Source organism: Oryx dammah, unplaced genomic scaffold, assembly GCF_014754425.2.
Source record: "Oryx dammah isolate SB20612 unplaced genomic scaffold, SCBI_Odam_1.1 HiC_scaffold_28, whole genome shotgun sequence".
NCBI lineage: Eukaryota > Metazoa > Chordata > Mammalia > Artiodactyla > Bovidae > Oryx > Oryx dammah.
Window position 1 is genome coordinate 41370951 of NW_024070212.1, and position 25573 is coordinate 41396523.

The 25573-nt window shown below is 38.7% G+C and overlaps 1 protein-coding gene across 3 annotated transcripts in view; it reads right to left on the bottom strand.

Moving 5' to 3' along the window:
* CDC14A (cell division cycle 14A) overlaps positions 1 to 25573 on the bottom strand; it is a 183825-nt gene that overhangs the window by 93734 nt on the left and 64518 nt on the right. For all 3 annotated transcript variants that reach the window (XM_040232221.1, XM_040232219.1, XM_040232222.1), the window contains 2 exons: positions 23703 to 23782; positions 1945 to 2011 (listed from right to left, as the gene is read on the bottom strand). In XM_040232221.1, the coding sequence (XP_040088155.1) occupies positions 1945 to 2011; positions 23703 to 23782 (147 nt within the window). The remainder of the gene's footprint in view (positions 1 to 1944; positions 2012 to 23702; positions 23783 to 25573) is intronic.

Genomic DNA, 25573 nt, shown 5'->3' on the forward strand with positions numbered 1-25573 from the left:
ATCAGAAAGATATGCTTTCTAAAAAAGCAAAAATGTATCTACCTTCATAGGACATACAGTACTCACTGCCACAAAAATAGCCCAGCATACAGTGCTTTATATAAGAGTGTGTGTGTGTGTGTGTGTGTGTGTGTGTGTGTATGTGCACGGGCATGTGCACTCGCTCAATCATGCCCAACTCTTTTTGACCCCCTGGACTGTGGCCCACCTTACCCCAGAGGATCTTCCTGACCCAGGATCGAACCTGTGTTTCTTGAGTCTCCTGAATTGGCAGGTGGATTCTTTACAACTGCGCCACCTGGGAAGCCCCATGTAAGAGTGTTCAGAGAGGCAATGTGTCCCAGTTACTTAGAGACATGTTGAACAATCGATCAGATCCTCTAAATCTCATCTACATTTGGGTAAAATAAACCCCAGCATTTAATGAAACAAGAAATTTACAGAAGACCTTATTAATGAACAAAGTCATCTCTTCCTTTTACATGAGCAAGGATGTCATAAACGTCTGTATCAAGTTATCAGTTACCATAACAACAGGAGGGATACTCCAGTGTGAACTCTTCTTCAATTTTCATATGTATTATAAGCCTGTACCAGATGGCAGGATAGGCAATAATAATATTAGTGACAATAAATAAATTACCTTTCTCCATTCAGTCATATTTTTTAAATGCTACAATTCTGGATTATATACTGGGTGAAATATACATAAGGGTTCTTGTGTTATTGGAAGTGTGGGTTGGTGATATTATTCGCAGGAGATAGGCTTGACTATCTTGATAGTTTTTAAGTTAAACGAAAAATGTTTGAAAATCATTTTAAAGTTTTACAAAGTTTAAGTTCATTTTAAAATGAAACAAAGTCAAAAACAAACATACAGAAAACAAGTAGCATATTTCACCTTAGCAATTTTCTCAAGGCAAAAGCAATGTTATACTACTGCATCAGAGAGAAGATTCTAGAACAAAGCTCACTGCTGATCTATATTTACAGTCCACAATGACCCTTGCCAACGGGTTATGAAATATATACATTCCTGGCTGGTAAAAGTCATGGCTGTATGTTCGAGATGGAATGATGTACTCTGAAGCTTCTTTAGAATTCACAGCATAGCACGCATGACTTAGACTGTAAATCAACGTTTCTAAAACATATTCCAAAGTTCTCAACAATCTTTTGGATTAACTTCTCCACAACGTATATAAATAACTCAATAACTATGGCTGTAAACTTTAGAGTGCATCAGATCACACAGACATCAGGGCACCACTCCCAGAGTTTATGGTCCAGTTGCTATTGGACGAGGTCTGAGCATCCACGTCTCTGTACAAGTTCCCACACTGAGACAACCATGGGTTTATGACATAGCCGGATAGGATACTAGAAGGAACTCCAGACTGATATGGAAATCTGAGTTAGAAGGAGCCCTAATAACTCCCTGTGGCCCGGAGAGTGACTTAACCTCTCTGGGGTTGTTTCCTCATCTATAAAGATGAGATAATAATATCTAACCTGCTGACTACTTCCTGGGCATGTAATATTATCCAATGAGAAAAGCAAGGTGGAAATGTTCTCCACACTGACAGAGGAGAGTTGTGGCTTAGATGACTTCCTGCCTCTCTCACACCAAGATCTAGCTTGATAAGGAAGCTGAGCAGGTGACAAAGCAAGGTCACGGCAATGGCAGCAGATAGAAATGCTAACACAAATAGTTTAAGTGAGAAAGGGAGACCCCTTCCGCATCTATAAGAAGAGTTATCCCCCAGAACACCTCCGCTGTTGGCCCTGGGGTCTGTATTTTGCAGATCAACCATCGTTCAAGAAGTAGAAAGCCACCTTCTTACTACCTCCTCTCCCTTCTCTCCAACAATAAAGATATCAACACCACTCCTTTTTCATATTGTTAAATTACAATGGCAGCTACAGCAAGGAAATTGTTATTACCTTTCTGATTCCCTGCAAACAGTCAAGGATGGTGAGATTGTAAGTGCAATTTCCAAAGGAAGCATCCCTATGAAGACAAAAAAAAAAAAAAAGTAACATTAAAGACATGCATTTTGAATACTCAAGTAATATGTCAGTTGGATACATGCTTGTTTGGTTTCACAGCTGTCAACATGGTAAACTTATATAACACATCAGATCCTACTAGTTAACTACTCCTACAGCTTAACTCAGCCCAGCTTAACTGGGCTTCCCTGGTCGCTCAGACAGTAAAGCGTCTGCCGGCAGTGTGGGAGACCTGGGTTCGATCCCTGGGTTGGGAAGATCCCTTGGAGAAGGAAATGGCAACCCACTCCAGTACTCTTGCCTGGTAAATTCCATGGACTGAGGAGCCTGGTGGGCTACAGTCCATGGGGTCGCAAAGAGTCGGACACGACTGAGCGACTTCACTTTCACTTTCACAGCTTAACTCAAGCACTTCTGAAATTGCTTGAATCCAAAAAGATGAGTTAAGAGAAAGCAGATTTAGGAACCAGAGCTCTGTGATCAGATTGCCTTCAAATTCCAACTCTGCCACATATTGGCTGGGAGCTCAAGCCAATTTTACTTCTATCTGTTTTGCGTTCCTGATTTGTGAAATGAAGTTACTAATTCAATATTCACAGAACTGTTGTTGTATTTCATTAAAAAAAAAAAAAGTGTCCTTCCTATAGTGCCTAGCACAAAGGAACCACTCAATAACTATTATGACTATTATTCTTATTATTAACAATGAGTGTTTCATTAAGTAAAGCATGCATCATCATGACAGGTATTCAGAAAGAGAAATAACCATCTGTCAGGAATACAGCAAAGTGGTGAAAGTGAAAGTCATTCAGTTGTGTCTGACTCCCTGCAACCCTATGGACTGTAGCCCACCAGGCCCCTCTGTCCATGGGGATTCTCCAGGCAAGAACACTGGACTGAGTAGCCATTCCCTTCTCCAGGAGATCTTCCCAACCCAGGGACCAAACCTGAGTCTCCTGCATGACAAGCAGATTCTTTACCGTCTGAGCCATCAGGAAAGCCCATATGGCAAATACAAACATAAAAGTTTAAGGGGGACAATGTATTCAGGTCATTAAAACCTGGCAGTTACTTTCACAGATTAAATGCCACCACTTCCATTCTGCTCCCCTACCCCCACCTTCATCCCCACAAAAAATGCTAAGGAAAATGCCATCCTGCTTCCAAACAATCTCCTCTCGGGTTCTAGGGGAAGTGGAGACCTACTGCTTCGAAAACTGAGTGCTTCATCCTTTATTTAAGTTTTCAGAGCAACTTACCAGGCCTTCTTTTGGCAACATAAAACTCGAGTATCAAGTTCAGGTCAGTTAGCAGAACTGGCATTGGAGCTTTAACACTAACAATGTTCCAAGGTGTCCAAGGCAAGAAACTTGACCTCAAGGCTCTCAGTAGCTTGGCCCAGCCCCTACTGCTGACCTGAATGAATAGAGCTGTCAGGCACCTGCCAGTCACAAAGTCAAATGCACCACACAAAGTTGGGGGGTGGGGCCCAGAGGGGAAGCCACAGAAGACGCTTCATGGGGAGAAAATGACTCTTTAAGGTTTTAACACATAATTAACATAAAACTAAGTCTTGTATCACAACCAGTCAAGGGAACTTGAACCGATGGCTGCTAAGCCGTGAAGTGAAATGCAACATCAACATTGCTGAGTTTCAGCATCCTGATAACCTAATTTAAACCAGTAGGCTAACCTAAGCAAGGCAGCCTAACAGAAATGTTTAAGTCCTGAAACTTCAAAGTTAACCTATGTTAAGGAAGGGTTATTCTAGGTATTTCATCCTGATTTAAAGAGTTCTTTTTCAATGCTATCTGAATACATAGGGAAAAACAAAAGCGCCCCCTTTTCAAACATCTTGTAAAGACATAAATCATATATTAAGAAGCAAATTTTAGTGGATTAAGCTAGTGAAAGTAGTAGCTATGGAAAAAATACTAATTTATATAAATAACAACATATTCCTTTGTAGGAACTTGTCTTTTTAGGACAAGGTTCACGGATTCCTGCAGCATTCTCATGAAGCCTGTGGACCCCTCTTTTCAGAATGTTTTCAAATGAATAAAATACAAAGAATTGATAAAAGACAAATGTAATTAAAGTTATCAAAACATAACAAAAACAAATATATAATACAATATTTAATTATGTTTAATACCATACTTAACATATTAGTAGTAGGTCTGATTATAGTTTTAAAGGAGTGAACATAAATATCTTAAGATATACACAACAGCTGTAATGGGATATTAAAATATCTATAGTTTCTATTGTGAAAAAGTCACTTGAATTGCTAATACTACCATAGTTTATTATTTATAACATTTATATTGAGTTACCAAGCAGTTAGTTCAGGTTTTACAGCTGTTACATCTTTTGGAAAAATTATCTTATGGAAAAATCCAAACGAACTTTTTGGCTAACCCAGTTGTTGAATTTAATCTTATAAATTGGGACTTCCCAGGTGGTTCAGTGGTAAAGAATCCACCTGCCAATGCAGGAAACACCGGCATTCAATCCCTCAGACAGGAAAATCCCCTGGAGGAGGAAATGGCAACCCACTTGAATATTCTCGCCGGGAAAATCCCACGAACAGAAGAGCCTGGCAAGTGGTTCATGGGGTCACAAAGAGCTGGACATGATTGAGCAACTGAGCACACACACATTATCGTATAAAGTTAGTGAAAATAAAGAATTTTTGTCATCTAAATCCACCGATCTGGATTCTCTCCATAGACACTAGATCAAAAACTACTGCTTTGGTAAAGAAAAGAAAAAACTCAGCATTTAAAAAGAATAGAAGAAATTATAAGAATTGAAGGTGCCCCTTACTTCTTCAAGTATACCTTCCCACCTAGACTCAGCTAAACAAATGCACAAATATAGGTTATCAGACAAGCTCCAAATCCAGTCTTTCTTACTGTCTGCAAAGCATGGTGAGATTATTACGATATCTCTTGTCCTAGCACAGCCACAGTCTCTACCAACAACTGAAAAGACCACTCTAGTGATGTGGTGATCAAATGTGTAGACTTGAGAGTGAAGGGAGAGTTAATAGGCCATCTGACGAAATTAGGATACAAGGTAGTCAGCAGGCTGGAAAGACAGGCAGACATTCAATATAATAAGGGTGCAATAAAATTAAGTCACATCCTCAGGACTGGGGGAAGCTGATGATGTAGCTTTTTTACCAAAACTTACTATGCTGGGTAATTTAGACATATTAACACATTCAATCCTCATGAAGGCAGGAGGTTCCCAAAAGCTGCCCTCATAACTAGGCAAGAGAAAAATGGCTTATTAATGGCATCTGGCACATACACAGTCAACGGAGAGCAACCATAAAAGTGAAGGGACACAAAGACGCGTTACATATTCTCTGTGGGAAAAAGAGAGAGAAAATGATAAAGTTGATGATAAATATATGTATCTACCAAAACCCCACTAAAAGGAGAATTCTAAAGGGCTTTTTAACATGGAATCCAGCAAGGTCAGGGAGATGAGAGCAGACAACATCAATAAAATTTTGAAAGCTGGAAATCAGATAAATGAGTGACAATAAATTAGAAGACTAAGAAAACTGAATACTAAGGTAACAGTGGAAAAATCAGCATAGACCCAGTCAATACCAGATAATTCACAAGAGGCTCAGGAAGTGACGGCACTGGGTTCTTCAGGAAGTGAGGATGAAGGATTAAAATAAGTTGGAAGGTACACTTAAGCTGAAAGATTTTACTCGATAAAAGAAATATTTTTCATTTAAATATACTTATTTTTAATGGGAGAACAATTGCTTTACAACATTTGTGTTGGTGTCTGCTATACATTAACATGAATCAGCCACACGTATACATATGTCCCCACCTTCTGGAATCTCTCTCCCACCTCCCACCTCATCCCTCTAGTTGTCACAGAGCACCTGATTTGAGCTCCTTGCATCATACATCAAATTTCCATAGGTTATCTAATTTTATATATGGTAATAAATATGTTTCAATGCTACTCTCTCAATAGGTCCCAATGTCTCCTCCCCCACTGTGTCCACAAGTTATATTATCTCCCATTTAATAAATAAATCTTTCCTGTTGAGTTTTCTCAACCACCTGATGTAGTCAGCACCATCTAAAAATAAAATGGTTGGTTCTGGAAGGCAGCAAGATACCTGACCCACACAACATTCAAGTTTGAATTAGAAGATGACTTGCAAGGAATATTTTCCGCCTACATTGTTATGTGAAATGGAGTTGAAGTTTAAGAATACACCAGGCTTTAGTAAACTCAAAAGTTCTTCCCACTCTGAAACTGCATAATTATTCAACACAATGGATGATTTCTTTCCTTTCTATATCTCTCTCTTGGATCCTTCCCAACAGAATTTTAACATTTTTCAGGTTCCTTCCATTTTTTAAATAAAAAAATAGAAAATTTTCTTGACTTCAACCACTACCCTCTCTTTGGCTTCCTCTTTAAAATAAGACTTCTCTGAAAAATTACTCATCTTACTGCTACCACTTTCTCTTCTCTCACATCTTAAGGAACTCTGTGTCTACCCCCATCTATGCCAAGAACATGTCTCACTAAGGTCACCAATGATCTCCTTACTGCTAAACCCAGGTGAAATTTTTGTAATGAAATAAAATTTATCATTTTAGCCTTTCTAAAGTACCCAACTTAGTGATTTTCAGTGTTTTCATAATGTTATGATTTTTAGTATAGTCACAATTCACAATTTCAGTACAGTCACAATTCAATAAAGAAGGCTGAGCACAGAACAATTGATGCTTTTGAACTGTGGTGTTGGAGAAGACTCTTAAGAGTCCCTTGGACTGCAAGGAGATCAAACCAGTCAATCCTAAAGGAAATCAACCCTGAATATTCATTGGAAGGACTAATGCTGAAGCTGAAGCTCCAACATTTTGGCCACCTGATGGGAAGAACTGACTCATTAGAAAAGACCCTGATTCTGGGAAAGATAGAAGGCAGCTGGAGAAGGGGACAACAGAGGATGAGATTGTTGGACGGCATCACCGACTTGATGGATATGAGTTTGAGCAAACTCCCGGAGATGGTGAAGAACAGGGAAGCCTGTGTGCTGCAGTCCATGGGGTTGCAAAGAGTCGGACACGACTGAGTGGCTGAACAACAATTCACACCACTGATTTCAAACCATTTCTGTCACCCCAGAAAGAAACTATACCCATTTGTAATAACTCTTCATTCCCTCTCCATCCCTGACAATCAGTAATCTATTTTCTGTCTCTCTGGATTTGCTTATTCTAAGTCCAGGGAACATTCTGCAAGCATCATTTTATTTACTATTAATATGTCAGGAACAGGTAATTCCCTCTGAATATTCTCTTCATTGTTTCTGGATTCTACCCCTCTCAACACTACTCAATCCCAATGTCCTGTGCAAAGTCATCCTTCATCTCCCGTCTCCTCAAGGTTCAACTCCAGACTCAGATTCTTCGTATTCCATACTTTCCCCCAAGCCTGGGCACTCTCAAACTTTAATGTCATTGGCATCAGCACCACCAACATGGCTTCTTAGAACACAGAATGCTGGACCCCACCCAAGTTTCAGATTATGTAGGTCTGGGGAAGGGGCTGAGACTGTGCATTTCTAACAAGTTTCCAGGCACTATCAGTGCTTCTGGTAGGAGGGACCACATTTTGAGGATCACTGCCCTATACAAACTCATTGACATAGTTACCATCTATCTGCCAATAAGCTTCAACGGCTTCTCTCTAGCACAGATTCCTTAAAACTCCAAAATGGTACAGCCAACCACATACATGACATTTCCATTTGGGCGTCTTAAGGCATCTCATGGGCTTTTCCGGTGACTCAGAATCTAAGCTCACAATCTCAGATTCTGGTAAAGAATCTACCTGCAATGCAGGAAATCCAGGTTCCATCCCTGGGTTGGGAAGATCCCCTGGAGAAGGAAATGGCAACCCACTCCAGTACTCTTGCCTGGAGAATTCCATGGATGGAGGAGTCTAGTGGGCTACAGTTCATGGGGTCTTACTGTGTAAGAAGAATCTCTTGAATATGCCCCCACCCCAAAATAGTAGCAACAATACTCTGGCCCTCCAACCCTCTCTAATTCAGTAAAAGATACAGCTTCCATAATCACTCAAGCTAGCACCCAGAAGTCCTTCCATCTCTCTCATTTCCATATCCTACCGTGCTCTGCCTTGTTGTTTTTCCCTCCTAAGCATCTCTTGAATGCACTTAATTCTCCTCAGTTTTGCTAACTCTCAGGCAGTACCCCTCATGCAGACAAGAGCCTGCCCATGTCCACTCCTTGCCCTTCTAATGAGTATTCTTCATGGCAGCCAGAGTGAGAGCTTGAAAAGGAAAGTCTGCTTCAGTTACTCTTCTGCTGTCACCCTTCACTGATTCCCACAGCTCTCTGAAGGGAAGGTTCAAATCCTAAAATAGATGCAAGGCCTGTGATATGTGGCCCTGCCTGCCCCTCTGGTCTCTCCCTCATTTCACACTCCTTTCTCGCTCTCTGCGCCCATCACAATGCCCTTCCCTGAGCTCCTTGGAGAGGCACTCAGCTCCCACCACAGAACCTTTGCTTCTCAGGTCACATGTTCTCCAATAGACTATGCCTAGGTTACCCTACTCACCCTTCAGCTCCCAGCTCATAGATCACTTGTCTCAGGCGGAAAAACCTCCAACCCCACTCTCTGGCTAGATCAGGTCCCCAACATTTTTTTCCCCACTGGACTTAACTACCATTTGACATTATATCCTGATGTGTTCATTTGATTCTCTGCCTCTCAATATATGAGTCACGTAGAAGATAGCATCTACATGTTTATTATTCCCTATTGTCTTCTTAGTACCTATTACAGTGCCTGGTATGAAACAAACAATAAATGTTTGTCAATAAATGTTTAAATTAAAGAAGCTTGGGAGATTATTGCAAGAAAATGTCTTATAATATCCTACAGCCACTTTTGCTATCTCAAGGGCCTAACACTTCAATTCTCATTAACAAGAAGACTTTCTTTGCATTAACCCAAAATTCCTTTTGTCCATTAATATCATCCCTCTGTTCTCTTTGCCAAAGAGTATTGATTGAATAAATCTAAAAGCAATGATGTTCAAAGTAGTTTTCTTTTCTTTTGTCAGGTGGTATTAAACACACTTATTTTAAACTGGATACTTTAGAGAGGTTATACGGAGCTTTTAGGATTTAAATCACTATATCAATGTGCTACAAAGTTTTATACTCCCACAGTTTTTGTTGCAGTTATGATTCCCATTTGTTTATTGAACTCCTGATTTGCTTTTTTATTCATGCATTCATGCATTCACTTATATTTATTGAGACAAACAGTTTCTGAGTTGAATAAGAGGACATGTGTTTTTCCACCTTCCTCACAAAGGACCACTGAAAGCCTACAGAGATCAACCACAGGAAAAAGCTTGCACATTCTATGCTGCCTGGGAAAACTACAGCTCCAACCCTTATCTAGTGGAGGTGATGGAATTCCAGTTGAGCTGTTTCAAATCCTGAAAGATGATGCTGTGAAAGTGCTGCACTCAATATGTCAGCAAATTTTGAAAACTCAGCAGTGGCCACAGGACTGGAAAAGATCCGTTTTCATTCCAATCCCAAAGAAAGGCAATGCCAAAGAATGCTCAAACTACCGCACAATTGCACTCATCTCACATGCTAGGAAAGTAATCCTCAAAATTCTCCAAGCCAGGCTTCAGCAATACGTGAACCGTGAACTCCCTGATGTTCAAGCTGGTTTTAGAAAAGGCAGAGGAACCAGAGATCAAATTGCCAACATCTGCTGGATCATGGAAAAAGCAAGAGAGTTCCAGAAACACATCTATTTCTGCTTTATTGACTATGCCAAAGCCTTTGACTGTGTGGATCACAATAAACTGTGGAAAATTCTGAAAGAGATGGGAATACCAGACCACCTAACCTGCCTCTTGAGAAATCTGTATGCAGGTCAGGAAGCAACAGTTAGAACTGGACATGAACAACAGACTGGTTCCAAATAGGAAAAGGAGTCCGTCAAGGCTGTATATTGTCACCCTGCTTATTTAACTTCTATGCAGAGTCCATCATGAGAAACGCTGGACTGGAAGACACACAAGCTGTAATCAAGACTGCCGGAAGAAATCTCAATCACCTCAGATATGCAGATGACACCACCCTTATGGCAGAAAGTGAAGAGGAACCAAAAAGCCTCTTGATGAAAGTGAAAGAGGAGAGCAAAAAAGTTGGCTTAAAGCTCACCATTCAGAAAACGAAGATCACGGCATCCGGTCCCATCACTTCATGGAAAATAGATGGGGAAACAGTGGAAACAGTGGCTGACTTTATTTTTGGGGGCTCCAAAATCACTGCAGATGGTGACTGCAGCCATGAAATTAAAAGACGCTTACTCCTTGGAAGAAAAGTTATGACCAACCTAGATAGCATATTCAAAAGCAGAGACATTACTTTGCCGACTAAGGTCCGTCTAGTCAAGGCTATGGTTTTTCCAGTGGTCATGTACGGATGTGAGAGTTGGACTGTGAAGAAGGCTGAGAGCCGAAGAATTGATGCTTTTGAACTGTGGTGTTGGAGAAGACTCTTGAGAGTCCCTTGGACTGCAAGGAGATCCAACCAGTCCATTCTGAAGGAGATCAACCCTTGGATTTCTTTGGAAGGAATGATGCTAAGCTGAAACTCCAATACTTTGGCCACCTCATGCGAAGAGTTGACTCATTGGAAAAGACTCTGATGCTGGGCGGCATTGGGGGCAGGAGGAGAAAGGGACGACCGTGGATGAGATGGCTGGATGGCATCATGGACTTGATGGACATGAGTCTGAGTGAACTCTGGGAGATGGTGATGAACAGGGAGGCCTGGCGTGCTGCAATTCATGGGGTCGCAAAGAGTCGGACATGACTGAGAGACTGAACTGAACTGAACTGAACCCTTATCTACCATGATAGTTATACCATGTATTGCATTACTCACTTAAACAGGTAAACACAAGGATGCTCTTCATTCAGGAGATAAGGTAATACCCCAAACACCCAGGACTTCTAATCATTCAGCTTTGCTGAAGAAGAAATCATGTGTCTATAACCCCCAGTACAGAAGACTAACATTAGGACCAATCCGGAGACATCCAAATACAAATTTAGCTCAGCCTCATGCTTGACCATCCAAATTCTATCCACCTCGGCAATTCTATCTTTCTAAATGTGACTTCTGGCATAACAGTCAACTGAACCATAAAACTATTATGAAGTTATTATAAAAAATCCCTGGCAATAAATATTTGCTGAATAAAAAATTAAGTGTATGAATATTTTAATAGATGAAACAACTGGGATTTTTGCTTATTTTCATATTTTTATATTTATTTTTCAGAGAAGTAGTAGCAGCAAAATCAAAGAAAACCAGAATCACCATCCTCAAAGAGATACAAAGAGGAAGGACTTGATTGTCCTAGAGCTATCTTTTTACAGGCTCTTAAGAGTCAATTGTTAGATAATCAAAAATTTTGAGAGCCCAAATCAGCTGTGGTGGGAATATTTACACCACAGAAATCAGCAAATGCTCTTTACTTAAAGAGCTGTTTTACCAGCACACCATTGCCTGCAACCCATGAATCTAAGAAATCACTCAGAATGAAGCAACCCTGCAAATGGTAAAAATGAGCAGATGAAACCAGAGATGAAAGAACATATTTACACAAAACAGTAAGAAAACATTTCTGGTAATGAAGTTGTTTGAACTGAAGAAAAAAATGAAAGAGAGTTGCACTGTTTACAATGTGGAGATTCCATTAAAGAATAAAGAAGAGCTACAGCAAATGGACAAAGAAATAACAGAAATGCCTCCTTTATATGTCTTGATTCTATGATTCTCTGCAAATCCTCTGGATAGCAAGTAGCTACAAGGTAGGCAAATAGCTGCAGAGCAGTGGGTTAGAAAGGATCTCAAAGGTCATCTGAGCACTGTTCCAACCACTGAACTGAATCCCATCTGTACAACCAGCACAAGATCACAAGCTTCCTAAGGACAGAGAATGTGTTCTTTATACTGTATGCCCAGAGTCTAGTACAGTATTGCACACATTACTACGCTGTGGCCGTTGTATGAATGAATGAATGACCATTACCAGGAGACCATTCAACATATGTCCAAACAACTCTAAATGGCTGGGAACTACTGACATTTCAAAGTAAAAATTATATAAAACAATCTGTAATCATCAACTATGTACAGTCACAAAAATGTAATCTAGATCATAGTTTTCCAACAGAAATATAATGCTATAGAGAGCCATAAGTGTAATTTTAATTTTTACATAACCATACTAAAGTAAAAAGAAATAAATGACAACAATTTCAATAATATATTTTGTTTAATCCAGTCTGAAATATTATCAGTACAGAACATAATCAACATAATTATAAGATATTTTACTTTTTTATACTAAATCTTTGAAATCTAATGTGTGTTTGGTAGTCTTACAGTCTATTTCACTTTGGACTAAACAAATTTCAAGTGCTGAATAGTACATGTAGGTTGTAGCTACTGTTCTAGGCAATTCAGCTCTAGACTAATTTGTATGGATACCTGGGAATTAGACAGTGTACTAAAATACTTTATACAACTGTCCAAAGTACACCTGGCTTTCAGTCTCTGAACACATCCATGATATATATGTACCAGGTCCCTAGTAAAGAATAAGCCAATTGTTTAATACTATTTAGACCTACAAGATAAAAATGTATTTGATAAGAACTAGTGGGGAGGACAAGGCTATTTCCCACTTATGAAAACAAAATCAAATGGCTTCATGGGGCAGAGCCAAAAATTGAGCACAACCAGTACCTAACAAAAAAATGGGAGACAGAATCTCTTCTTTTCAGATTTAACATAAAGCTATACACTAATCATTTTGCTCATCTAAAGAAACAGAGATATGTAAAAATTCACTTCTAAATCATGGCTTAAAAGGTCATATAAATCAGCAAAACAGAATCTGTCTAGAAGTAGCAATAACAGGCACCAGAAAGAGACCAAGAGCTGTGCTCTGGGCCTTTTATCAATATCTGAGTATCCCACATTTAACTTTGCTTAAAGACAAAAATACTAGTAAACTGTCTTTGACTCCACTATTGAAAACAAGTCCTTCATATATGAGGCATTCAACAAAATACCTATGCTCATTAAGGCAAATGACTACAAACTATTCCAAAGCACTTTCATCAACCAAGGCTGGCTACTGGAAAAGTACTATAAAGAGTACAAAAAATTTGGCACTTACCCGACTACAGAAAGTTTGGTACTCTGATCTGAAACCATAAAAACAGGAATAACAAAAAAAAGTAATCTGAGCCAATTTTCACAACTCAAACTATTGAAGCACTGCCATGTTTCAAAAGAAAAAAAAAGATATAACTCACTTCCTTCTTTGTATTTAGTGAGTCATACAGACCTTGACAGTTGTTTCTGTTTGCAGATTCTGAATAATGGTGCTTATTTACCACTTTCACAAGAAAACCTGATAAATCTGCTTTTCATGGTGGTCCAAGTTATGCAATACACCCCAGCTGTTGAGAATAGATTCAACAGTCTGGACAGAATAATCTATTTTCTTCTATTTTTGAGACTCAGGAAACTAGCCCATCCTCACTATTCAAAACTAATGCAGGGGTTTCCCTGGTGCCTCAGTGGTAAAGAATCCACCTCACTGATACAGGAGACACAAGTTCGAACCCTGATCTGAGAAGATCCCAACTGAGCCTGTGAGCCACAACTATTGAGCCTGCGAGCCTGCTCCAGAGCCTGGGACCAACAACTACTGAAGCCTGCATGCCCTAGAGCCAGTACTCAGCAACAGGAGAAGCCACCCCAATGAGAAGCCCTCGACCCACAGCCAAGAGTAGCCCCTGCTCACCACAACTAGGAAAAAAAAACCCGAGAAGCAACAAAGACCCAGCACAGCCAAAAATAAAGTAATAAAATTATTTAAAAAAAAAAAAAAAAAACAGAACTAATGGAGATTTTTTTTCCCATCACATCAAGCAGCAAAAGCAAAAAGATTCATGGAGGCAGAAACGACTCCAAAGGTCAACCTGAGAAGCAGAGAAGTGGCCATCATAAAGAAAAGTTGAGAATGAAAGAAAAGTCTTAGAGCATAAAATAAATTTTGTTTCTACATTTTTGATACTCAGGGGAAAAAAATGGTATTAAAGGCAACTTTCCTTCTGCAATACAAACAAAAATCACAGTACCATATTTGAGCTAACAAATATCTGGTTCAACATTTTATGTTAAGAGATATATTTTATAATTACATCTAACATCTATTAGCACATATTTACTTTGCTTCAGAAGAAAGCAGGCAGCCTAATGCCAAGTTCTAAGAGGTTGACCCCTTTGAGCCTTTGTTGAGACCTACAAGCTCTGGCATGCCCAGAGAAGATTTCCCATTAAGACAGGGCCACATTACTTGCTCAGCAACTGATATATCACTAGGGGTCATCCCCAAAACACAACAAACCCATCCCTGAACACAAACAGTATGGGTACATTTTAATAACAAATGTCATTAAAGGATTGCTAGGGAGAGGTTTGTAGGTTCTCTCTTAAGGAAGGTTTTCTGATATCAAGTCAGCTTTAAGAGAAAACTCCCGTTCCTGTTTCCTATTCCTATTAGATAAAATACCACTATTTTACACACCATCTATTTCTAAGACTAAGGAAACAGCACAAAAGCATTTCCACAAATGGCAACTTATTATTCTAATCCCCAGAGACCTATTTTGTGCCACACAGGTGTGGATCAGGAAATGTGCCCTAGAGTTTCAGAAGGCTATTTCTGCTGAATGTTAACAGAAAGAGCCCAGTCCATCCTAAAGGAAATAGATCCTGAATATTCATTGGAAGGACTGATGCTGAAGCTGAGGCTCCAATACTTTGACCACCTGATGAGAAGAGTCAACTCACTGGAAAAGACCCTGATGCTGGGAAAGATTGAAGGCAAGAGAAGAGGGTGTCAGAGGATGAGATAACTGGATAGCAACACCAATGCAATGGACACGAACTTGGGCAAATTCCAGAAGATGGTGAGGGTCAGAGGGGCCTGGCGTGCTGCAGTCCATGGGGTCCCAAAGAGTCAGACACGACTGGGTGACTGAACAACAGCAACAAATCTTATAGAGCAGTAGGTCACAACCTTGGCAGCATATTGGAATCATTTCGGTAGCTTTTAAAAATCCCAACACCCAGACTTCACCCCAGGCCAATTATATCAGAATTTTGGGGAGCAGAACCAGCATCAATCTTTTTTAAAAGCTTCCCAGACTTCTAAAAAACAAGTAAATGGGACTTCCTAGGTGGCACACGTGGTAAAGAACCCACTTGCCAATGCAGGTGACCTAAGAGACACAGGTTCGATCCCTGGGTGGGGAAGATCCCCTGGAGGGGATCCTCCTCCAGGCATCCCACTCCAGTATTCTTGCCTGCAGACTCCCATAGACAGAGGAGCCTGGGGGCCACAGTCAGACATGACTGAAGCGACTTAGCACACAAATGCATGAGAAGCAATTTACCTTAGGGAAACACTGACTATAAGCCTCTTATTCAAGCTAAAATAAATTTGCCACACAAAAATATGTTCCTGGATCTATACAGGATGAGACTAACCAAAAAAAAAAACAAAACAAAACACACACTAAGCTTAACAACTGGTGACGAGACAGCCAACATTCAACCAGCTTATTTCACTGGCTGTCAGCATAGCACCCTATCTCATCCTCACCTCTGCACCAAGTCATTATTTTTTAAGTCATGCTTTCTGTATTTGTCTTTGAAACTGGGACCCTGATGTTATTTATTTTCTGTATGGTTATATTCCCCATTTAATTTTATATGTCATAGAAAAATTGGGTTTTCGCAGATTTATGAATCATTAATACCAAAAAAGTTACCAAGCTAATACATATGGACCAACAAAAAAAGAAGTGCAAAGTGAATTTAAAAGCACAAAAAAAAGATATAAAAGCAGAGTTGTACAATTTAGATGGGTTACCTTTTCAATGTTCTGAGAGATTTAGAGTTTTCACAAACATTGTTTTATGAACACCCAAAAATGCAGATTTAAAAACCACTGCCATTGACTTACCAAGAAAATAATCTAGGAATTCCACTAAGGGTTGGTGATTCCATGTGACTTTAGACAGGCTGCAATTAATATGACTTTGTAGAATGACTGGTCAACAGTACAGACTATAAATTTGGTAGTACAGTGACTGACAGAAGAGAACCTAAAAAGACTCACACCAGGCTCGCCAATTCAAACTCTGTGACTCTGGCCTGAGAAATGAAAAGCCCCTTGTTCCTTTGACGGCCAACTGCCAAACCTACAGTAAAGATGAATGGGCTCAAAGAATTAAAGTAGGTGAAATATACTCTTTTCCTCTAGTTTTAAGCTAAACTCTTGATAAATTACATTTTAGTAATTTTAGTAAAGTGAGAAGTATAGCTTTCGAAACATTTACTTTCCAATTAAATGGAACACCCTAAAACTGCAGACATAACATCACAACAAATACCCCTTGAGTGTCACACCAAGAAGAAATGTAAATGCCACTGAAGTCTACTATACTTATAGTAATCAAGGATAGGCAGCAAATGGAGGTAGCAGTGGGAGATGGTCAAAAGGTACAAACCTCCAGTTATAAGATAAACAAGTACTGGGGATGTACGGTGCAGCATGATGACTGGAGTTAACACTGTTGTATGGCATATTTGAAAGTTCTTAAGGGAGTAGATCCTAAAAGTTCTCATCATAAAAAAATTGTAACTACCTGAGGTAATAAATGTTAACTAAACTTACTGTGGTAATTATTCCACAATATATGGATGTCAATTCATTTTGCTGTACACTTTAAATTTATTGATATACCAGTGTTGTATATCAATTATATCTCAATAAAACTAGAAGGAAAAAAAGAATAAGCAGTAAATCTATCTAAACTTTTTCTTAAATTTGCTTCATCTTCAGTGAATTTTTAGCTAGGTTATTTACAATTTGTAAGATAAATCCAAATAGAAAAACTCACATTATTCCATAGTGATAAAAGAACAGGCTCTGCATGATTAAAATACCTTTAGACCATCAGATTTTGCACCTTGTCTTATATCCCTGGATATGTTCCAGTGTCTCCTAGGTTGTTGTCTGTAGGAACTTGAATAGCATTTGTATCCTACTAGTGCTTCTCTCGGAGAAGGCGATGGCACCCCACTCCAGTGCTCTTGCCTGGAAAATCCCATGGACGGAGGAGCCTGGTGGGCTGCAGTCCATGGGGTCACCAAGAGTCGGACACGACTGAGCGACTTCACTTTCACTTTTCACTTTCATGAATTGGAGAAGGAAATGGGAACCCACTCCAGTGTTCTTGCCTGGAGAATCCCAGGGACGGGGGAGCCTGGTGGGCTGCCGTCTATGGGGTCGCACAAAGTCAGACACAACTAAAGCGACTTAGCAGCAGGGCTTCTCTTGTGTCTCAGCTGGTAAAGAATCCACCTGATATGCAAGAGACCTGGGTTTGATCCCTGGGTTGGGAAGACCCCCTGGAGTAGGGAAAGGCTACACATTTCAATTTTCTGGCCTGGAGAATTCCATGGACTGTATAGTCCATAGGGTTGCAAAGAGTCAGAAACAACTGAGCAACTTTCACTCACTCATTGTATAAAAATTGTATAAATCTTAATTATGTTGAATTGGTTCATAGTACTTTTCAGGTCTACTCTATCCTTCTATTTCTCTGTATATTCATTCTATTAATTTTTGAGAGTTTGATATTGAAACTCTAAAAATCTTAATTTATCTACTTAAATAATTGTAATATATAGTGGAACTATGTAACTTTGTTCTGTATTTTCCAAGTCTCCTATAAATGTGTTACATTTTCATAATTTAAAAAATAAAAGAGTTTACAAATAGAAAAACTCAATCAGATAGTACTTTTAGTTAAAACAATACACTGCAAACATTATATTATACAGTATCCTACCTAACTTATCATTATAAAAAGATAATCTATGCCATACAAATGAAAAATTACAGCACCTAAGACCAATTCCTGCATTTTTATTCTCCATTTTCATCTTAAGGTGAAAGGCATTCATGGCACCTATCCCTAACATCTCCAATCTCCAGTTCCAGTGTTAAACCTCCTTCCTCAATATTCCCACACCTCCTAATTCCAAATGTTAATGAGACCCTTTAACTACTTTACATACCTACACATATACAAACTATACATTGAGTTCCCTAGAGCATGTACCTGGTTGTCCTGCTGCTGCTGCTAAGTCGCTTCAGTCATGTCCAACTCTGTACGATCCCATAGACGGCAGCCCACCAGGCTCTGCTGTCCCTGGGATTCTCCAAGCAAGAACACTGGAGTGGGTTGCCATTTCCTTCTCCAATGCATGAAAGTGAAAAGTGAAAGCGAAGTCGCTCAGTCGTGTCAGACTCTTGGCGACCCCATGGACTGCAGCCTACCAGGCTCCTCCATCCATGGGGTTTTCCAGGCAAAAGTACTGGAGTGGGTTGCCACTGTTTTCTCCATCTGGTTATCCTAATAACCTTTAAATCCATAGACTATCATAGTGACATGCACAGAAAAAGCAATAAATTAATTAAGGTATGTATTATTCCCTGGCACACAAATAAGAAGAGTCCAATCCCAGTCCTTGAGAGAAGACTCTGCTATATTTGATGGAGAGTCAGCTCTGCAAACAAATAATCACAGTATAAGGCATTTGTTTTCATGGTTTATGTAGCAAATGTAATAGCTCATGAACAAAATGTAATAGTAAATTATAGGCACAGGACCTGCCAAGCTTCTCTAGAAAAATGAGCCAAGTCACTACAGAAGAGACTGCTCCAATAAATGTTTGTTAAATCAATAAAATGTTGAAGAACAGCATTATTTAAATTTAAACCTTAAAACACTTTCATTAGAAAGACACTAAAACTATGTATAGCACAAATAGCAACATAGGCATTTCAATAAAGAGGGCATATAAAGATACCATTCACACTTCAACAGGTCTTCAAAACTATCTTCATTTTTCTTAATTCTTAGACAATAAAACAATCACATTTAAATAGAAGTTCCTTTTGCAAATTCCTATTTTTTAAATAGAAGTGTTAATGCAGAAAGATAAATGCAGAATTATGCAAATTAATACAGAATCAATGCAGATTAATGCAAAAGCATTAATGAAGAAAGAAGGATTAAAAAAAATCTAGAGAATGAACACAGAAGTGTAATTTAACAATAAATGGAATGAAAACCTAGATCAAAGGAAGGGCAAGGTGATGATGGCTGACAGAACTAGTATAAAAATGATTCTTAATAGTATTGCATCAGCCTTAAGTTGATCTGGGCTGTAGACTAAAATCAATTCACATCTTATCTCAGTATTAGGAGAAAAAACTGTTTCTATAATAAAATTCCAGAAAACTAATAGTATTCTTTCAACTAAATTTTTCACTGAATTATAAATGCACATTGTGTGGTATTTTCTACTTCAAATGCATGATTTACAGAGTATGGATTTAGAAATGCAACTTAATCTAAATACAACTCATGGTGTTATCAAAAAATACAACATACAATATGTTCAAGATCAAACTTTTAGTTGGAAATAGGCACCTAAACTAAGAAGAAATGTCTGATGTCTGTGTTAAGCATTCTTTTTTCAGGTAAACAAATTACTCAAACTTTTTATGTCTAACAGCAATGCTATAATATTCTCCAGAGTATTATCTCAGTTTCTTCTAAAAGACATTTGAGATCATCTGAATTAAAAAGCTACAGTTTAAAAGACAGGAAATGATCTAAATGTCTACCTGAGAGAGACTGGTTAAATGTACTTTGTACATTATATAGCAGTATGACAAAATGAGGAGGGAAGCTCTCCATGTACTGCTGTAAAAAGATATCCAAGATGAGTCAAGGGGGAAAAAAATCAAAATGCAGAATAGTACATATAATATGTCACATTTTGTGATAAAATGGGAAAAATAAGACTTTTTTTAGACTTAAAAGACTAAGTAATATCTTTATTTGCTTATATATGCATAAAGAAATTCTAGAAGGATATAGAATAAACCAATATCAGAAGATACTGGAAAGGACCAGATACATAAGCATCAAGAGTGGGAGAGAGATTTTTCAATAATACCTTGTTATATATTTTAAAAATATTTAAACCACAGTGTATTTAACCACATAAATATTTTCAAATATTTAAATAAAAACAATTTGGAAAAATAGGCTACAACTATAAAAATTATGATTTAATTCTATGTTCTATGTAGTAGTAATAATTTTCTTACTATCTTTTTTCCATTCCAATCTTATCAATTATTGAAAAATGCTAGTTCTCAGGAAACTAATTACCTATCACATATAAGCTAAAATAAAGTTATGCTTAAAGGAAGAATTCATTCTTTCCTTCTCCTCCTCAATATCTTCATCTAAATTGACAATTAAGGATAACAAGGCTCATCTGGCTTGTGAAACAAATACATCTCTCATGAATTTTAAGTGGATAACATTAAAAGCATAAAAATGAATATATATTTTCCACTTAAAATGCTTGAATAGACACATTGCCCACTGGGCCTATTGATTGGAATTATAATTTTAACAATGTTACTGCATTACAAATTCCAAGGTGCATGTGCTGTTTTCAAAATAACAACAAAAACTATATTTTTCTGATTTAAAAAAAAAATTTAAAGAATCATCACTGTCTCAAGGAAAAGTACATCTATGATCCCTTCACAGTTGGTGGCCCCTTTCTCACCATGGATGCTATGGTTCCTAGCAATGTTGGAAGTTGTCTCAGACACAATGCCTTCCAGGACTGTCCAGCAGGGCACACCCATAGCAAACTTTCCCTCCTCCACTCTCTACCTCCAAACCCTTTAAAAGTTCAGTTTAAATGAGTCTGATACTTTCTCACATTTCTGTCAGAATCTTTTCTTCTATTTTTATACAACCCAGTTTTTTAATAATTAATTATGTGCCTACAGAGCTGCCTGCCCCTACTAGAATGTGTGATCATTAGAAACACTTCCTATTCATTTTATATCCTATGGATAATCCTTATGTCTTATTAATAAATAGTAATAGTACTAACAACAACAAGAAAAACAAAAACCAGGTACTGCAGCAGGACAGTGATACAGCATTACCTCATTTCATCACCAAGATATCCTTGAAGCCATTTTACAGAAAAGAAAGCTGAAACTCAGAAAGGATAAGTAATTTGCCCAAACTACATGTACTTACTTACTATATAAAGAAAAGAGCAGAACAAATCTTCAAACCCAGGCAGAGTCTCTGCCTTCAAATCATACACTCTTAACCACTTTGCTTAGAATTTAGGAAGTAATTAATATTATCATTACTGCAATGAACTGAATGTTTGTGTCCCCCAAAAGTCATATGTTGAAAACCTAACCCCCAGTGGGATTGTATTAGGAAGTGGGACCTTGGGAAGTAATTAGGTTATGAGGGTGGAGCCCTCATGATTGAGATGAATGCTCTTTTAAAAAAGAACCCCAGAGAGTTTTTCTGCCCTCTCTCCACTATGTGAGGACAAGCAAGAGGTGAGCAGGCTGCATCCCTGAAGAGGGCTCTCACCAGAACTTGACCATGCTGGTCCCTGATCAGACTCTAGAACCACGAGAAACAAACCAGTTATTTACAACTCACCCAGGCTACGGTACAGCCCAAACTGACTAAAACAATTATGCTTTTCTAAAAAGCAGAATTATATTGTACAAAGAACTTTCAAATTCTAGAAGGCATTAGAAGTGGAAGAAAATAACTCCTTTCTCATTACCATTAAAACTCTCCTCTCATAATCCTGGGCTTCCCAGGGGGCGCTAGGGGTAAAGAAAAGTGAAAGTGAAAGTTGCACAATCGCAGGGTCCTACTCTTTGCAATCCTGTAGACTGTAGCCCACCAGGCTCCTCCGTCCATGGAATTCTCCAGGCAAGAGTCCTGGAGTGGGTTGCTATTTCCTTCTCCAGGGGATCTTTTCCTGAACCAGGGATCAAATCTGGGTCTCCTGCATTGTAGGGAGATGCTTTACCAACTGAGCCACGAGGGAAGCTCGGTGGTAAAGCATCTGCCTGCAATGCAGGAGACCTGGCTTTGATCCCTGGGTTGGGAACATCCCCTGGAAAAGGGAATGGCTATCCACTCCAGTATTCTTGCCTGGAGAATCCCATGGACAGGAAGGCCTGGCGGGCTACAGTCCATGGGGTCGTAAAGTGTCGGACACAACTGAGCAACTAACACGCATTTCTCATAATCTGCCCTCTTCTATCTGCCCTTCAATGTCTAACTAGCTTATCCTCTGGGCTGCTTGAGGATATTTTCCTCTCACTGTCCCAATTCCAGTACTTCACCCCTTGCTTTCACTGAGAAGCTGAAGCATACTAGGCGCTGTCACCCCCTATTCCTCCTCTCCACCTTGACACCCACGCTATGTCTAATAATACTCCCTTCTGTGGTCAAGAAACAGAGGTGGGAATCCTCTGAATCTCAGAGGATTCAGCCTTAATTTATTCATTAGAATAAATGTTTACAAAAAGCACCTCTAAGTGTGAGGCACTGGGACCTGCTTTCTGTGAGTTTCCAGGAGAGTAATGAAGACAAAGAGGTCTCCTCAATTTTTCCTGTTCTTTTGTTTCTTTATTGTTGGTAATTTTGATATTAGTAACAATAATAAGCAATCCATATGCTTGTAGATTTGTATACTAATAAAAAGGCAAAAATATTAAAATCATTCCCAACTCTATCAGAGATGTCTGTGGTGGAAATTTTGATATATGTTCCCTTCTACTCTGCAAAGAAGCTCAAGTTTACCTGAAATTTTAAAACATCTTCAAATGATACTTACAAAATACTGTTTTCCAACACTGTAATGAGAGACAGCCTTTCTCAGGATGGAAGCTAGATGTGTCTGATGAACAAGTGATTTAGGGTCCCCACTAAAGATGTGCATCTGGGAAGGTACTTTGAGGGTCTTATTCTATATTTCCAGTCCCTGACATTTGGTCAGAGATCAATCAAGGCTTACAAATGAAAGAAAGAATGGATGAATCAATCATGTGTGAGTGAAAGTTACTATCGTGTCCGACTCAGATTCAATGGACTATACAGTTCATGGAATTCTTCAGGTCAGAATACTGGAGTGGGTAGCCTTTCCCTTCTCCAGGGGTTCTTCCCAACCCAGAGATCGAATCCGGGTCTCTCACATTGCAGATGGATTCTTTACCAGATTACTGAAATTTAACAAATCTTGACATGGTCATAAACCAGGTCATAAATAATTAGGTCATAAACCAGATACTCTTCATGCTTAAATCATCAAGATACAGAAAGAATCCAAGGAAAGAAAATAATTCTTAAAAAAAGAAAGCTATTTTATTCTTACTAGATAGGGGAGGGGATCTCTAAATAAATGAAATAATAAACACTAGTCTCATTTCATTCCACATAACATCACAGTCATAGTCCATTACAGTTAAAAAACACAATAATCCAACTCTAAAATAGTGAGCTGTCTAGCAAAGTGCCATAGCTCAAGTCTCACAAGCAGTTATACCTGAATGGAAGATAGGGAGGGGTTGAGCCAGATAGGAGTGCTCTGTAGGCTTCTTCTGGTGTCTTCTTTAAATAGATTACCTAAGACAAATAAATAGCAACATTTAGAATACAACCAAAGAATGACACAAAGCTAATTTTAATTACTCACCAAATTTGCATTTCCCTTCTTTCACTCTGAATGTGACAACTGTCATGGTGATAATGTTGATCTTTAGACAGAAAGCAGGCTGCCAAACTTTCCTTTTCAGCTTAAAGCTAAACAGTAGCCTTTGGCTTAAGGATGAGTAAGAGCTTAAAGACACAGGAAAGAAGTTGCTCAGTCGTGTCTGACTCTTTGCAACCCTGTGGATTGTAGCCTACCAGGCTCCTCTGTCCATTGGATTTTCCAGGCAAGAGTACTGGGGTGGGGTGCCATTGCCTTCCCCGGCAAACCATGATGAGAGTTTGATTTTATTCTAAGTGCAGTTTAATATTTTAAATCTCAGACAAGAGCACTGATCCTTTTCCTCTAGAGTTTGAATCAAATTTGATCCCTAAAATCCCCTCTGCCTAGAATTAATGGCATTATTTCCTTAATATGTCCCAACATCAAAACCCTATGCATGGAACTTCCCTGGAGATCCAGTGATTAAGACTCCATGTTCCCAGTGCAGGGGGAACAGGTTGGATCCGTGGTTGGGGAACTAATATCCTGAATACCACACAGAACAGCCAAGGAACAAAAACAAAACAAAAAACCCTATGCATTTCAACAACAAAAATGACAAGAGTCCCAGTTCTTAAAAAGTAAGGTTTATTCTCTGCTTACAAAGTTTCTTTGAGCTTTAAGCTATTCCAGTAGCAATATATTACATGTATTTAATTATTAGTAAGTTCAAGACTAGAAAACAACTCAATTCTCTAAAAATAGAAAGTTAAAATAAATACATAAAAAATACTTCCAACTTTTATTAAGAAAGTTCCATATTCCTATGACAAGTCAACAAGGTCTGATAAAGCACATACCAAACAAACTGAACTGAATATGAAACAAAAACAGCAGAGAAAATGAAACCATGGTAAAAGAATGATCAAGACAGGAGACACAGATTCCACCAGTGGAGAACCACATCTCGAGTTGCAGCTAAAATGATTACAAAAATTCACTTAAACCAACCCTAGCTTTAAAAACCATTTTCAGTAACCAACATTAAGGAGTTTGTTGTTCCCTAACGGGTAGATTATATAATACTCAACAGGTTTGGTTATAATGCAATGATTTTTCAAGCCTAAAGATGGAGCAGTCTTTGCAAGTTGACTATGCCTGCTAAAAGAGAAAGCTGTTTGTAGAAAGCTCCTGTGTTTGGATTAGATAATTAAAGTTTATACAACCATCTTTGAAAAGCAAAATACATTTCCCTTCTCAGGAGCAGTTACATTAATTCCATTTAATTCTGAGGCAATCATTCTACAGGAGGGAGTTAACAGCCCGCATGAGAGACTTCTCTAGACCGGTCACCCCACTGAGTTCTGCTACTCATCTTACCTGCATGACTTAGCACACACGACCCATACTCTCACACTGTAAGCTGAGAGTCTTTGTTTTTATTTTTATCCCAGTGCTAAATCATTAATAAGCGCAAAGTGAAACTCAACAGAGGCCATCTAAATTTCAGGAATATTCCAGGGGCAGGTAGACGCAATGTCGTTTTACAACCTGATGATAGGTACTTAGGAGAGTGGTGAGATATTCTAATAAAGCAGTGCATCCCTGAATACATGCATGGGGGTCATTAAAATGACAAATTCCATCTTTCCAAGAGAAAAAATGTCGTGGATTCTTATGCCAGGTCTTCTTTGATATGTCACTGATTAAAAAGAGACAAAGAC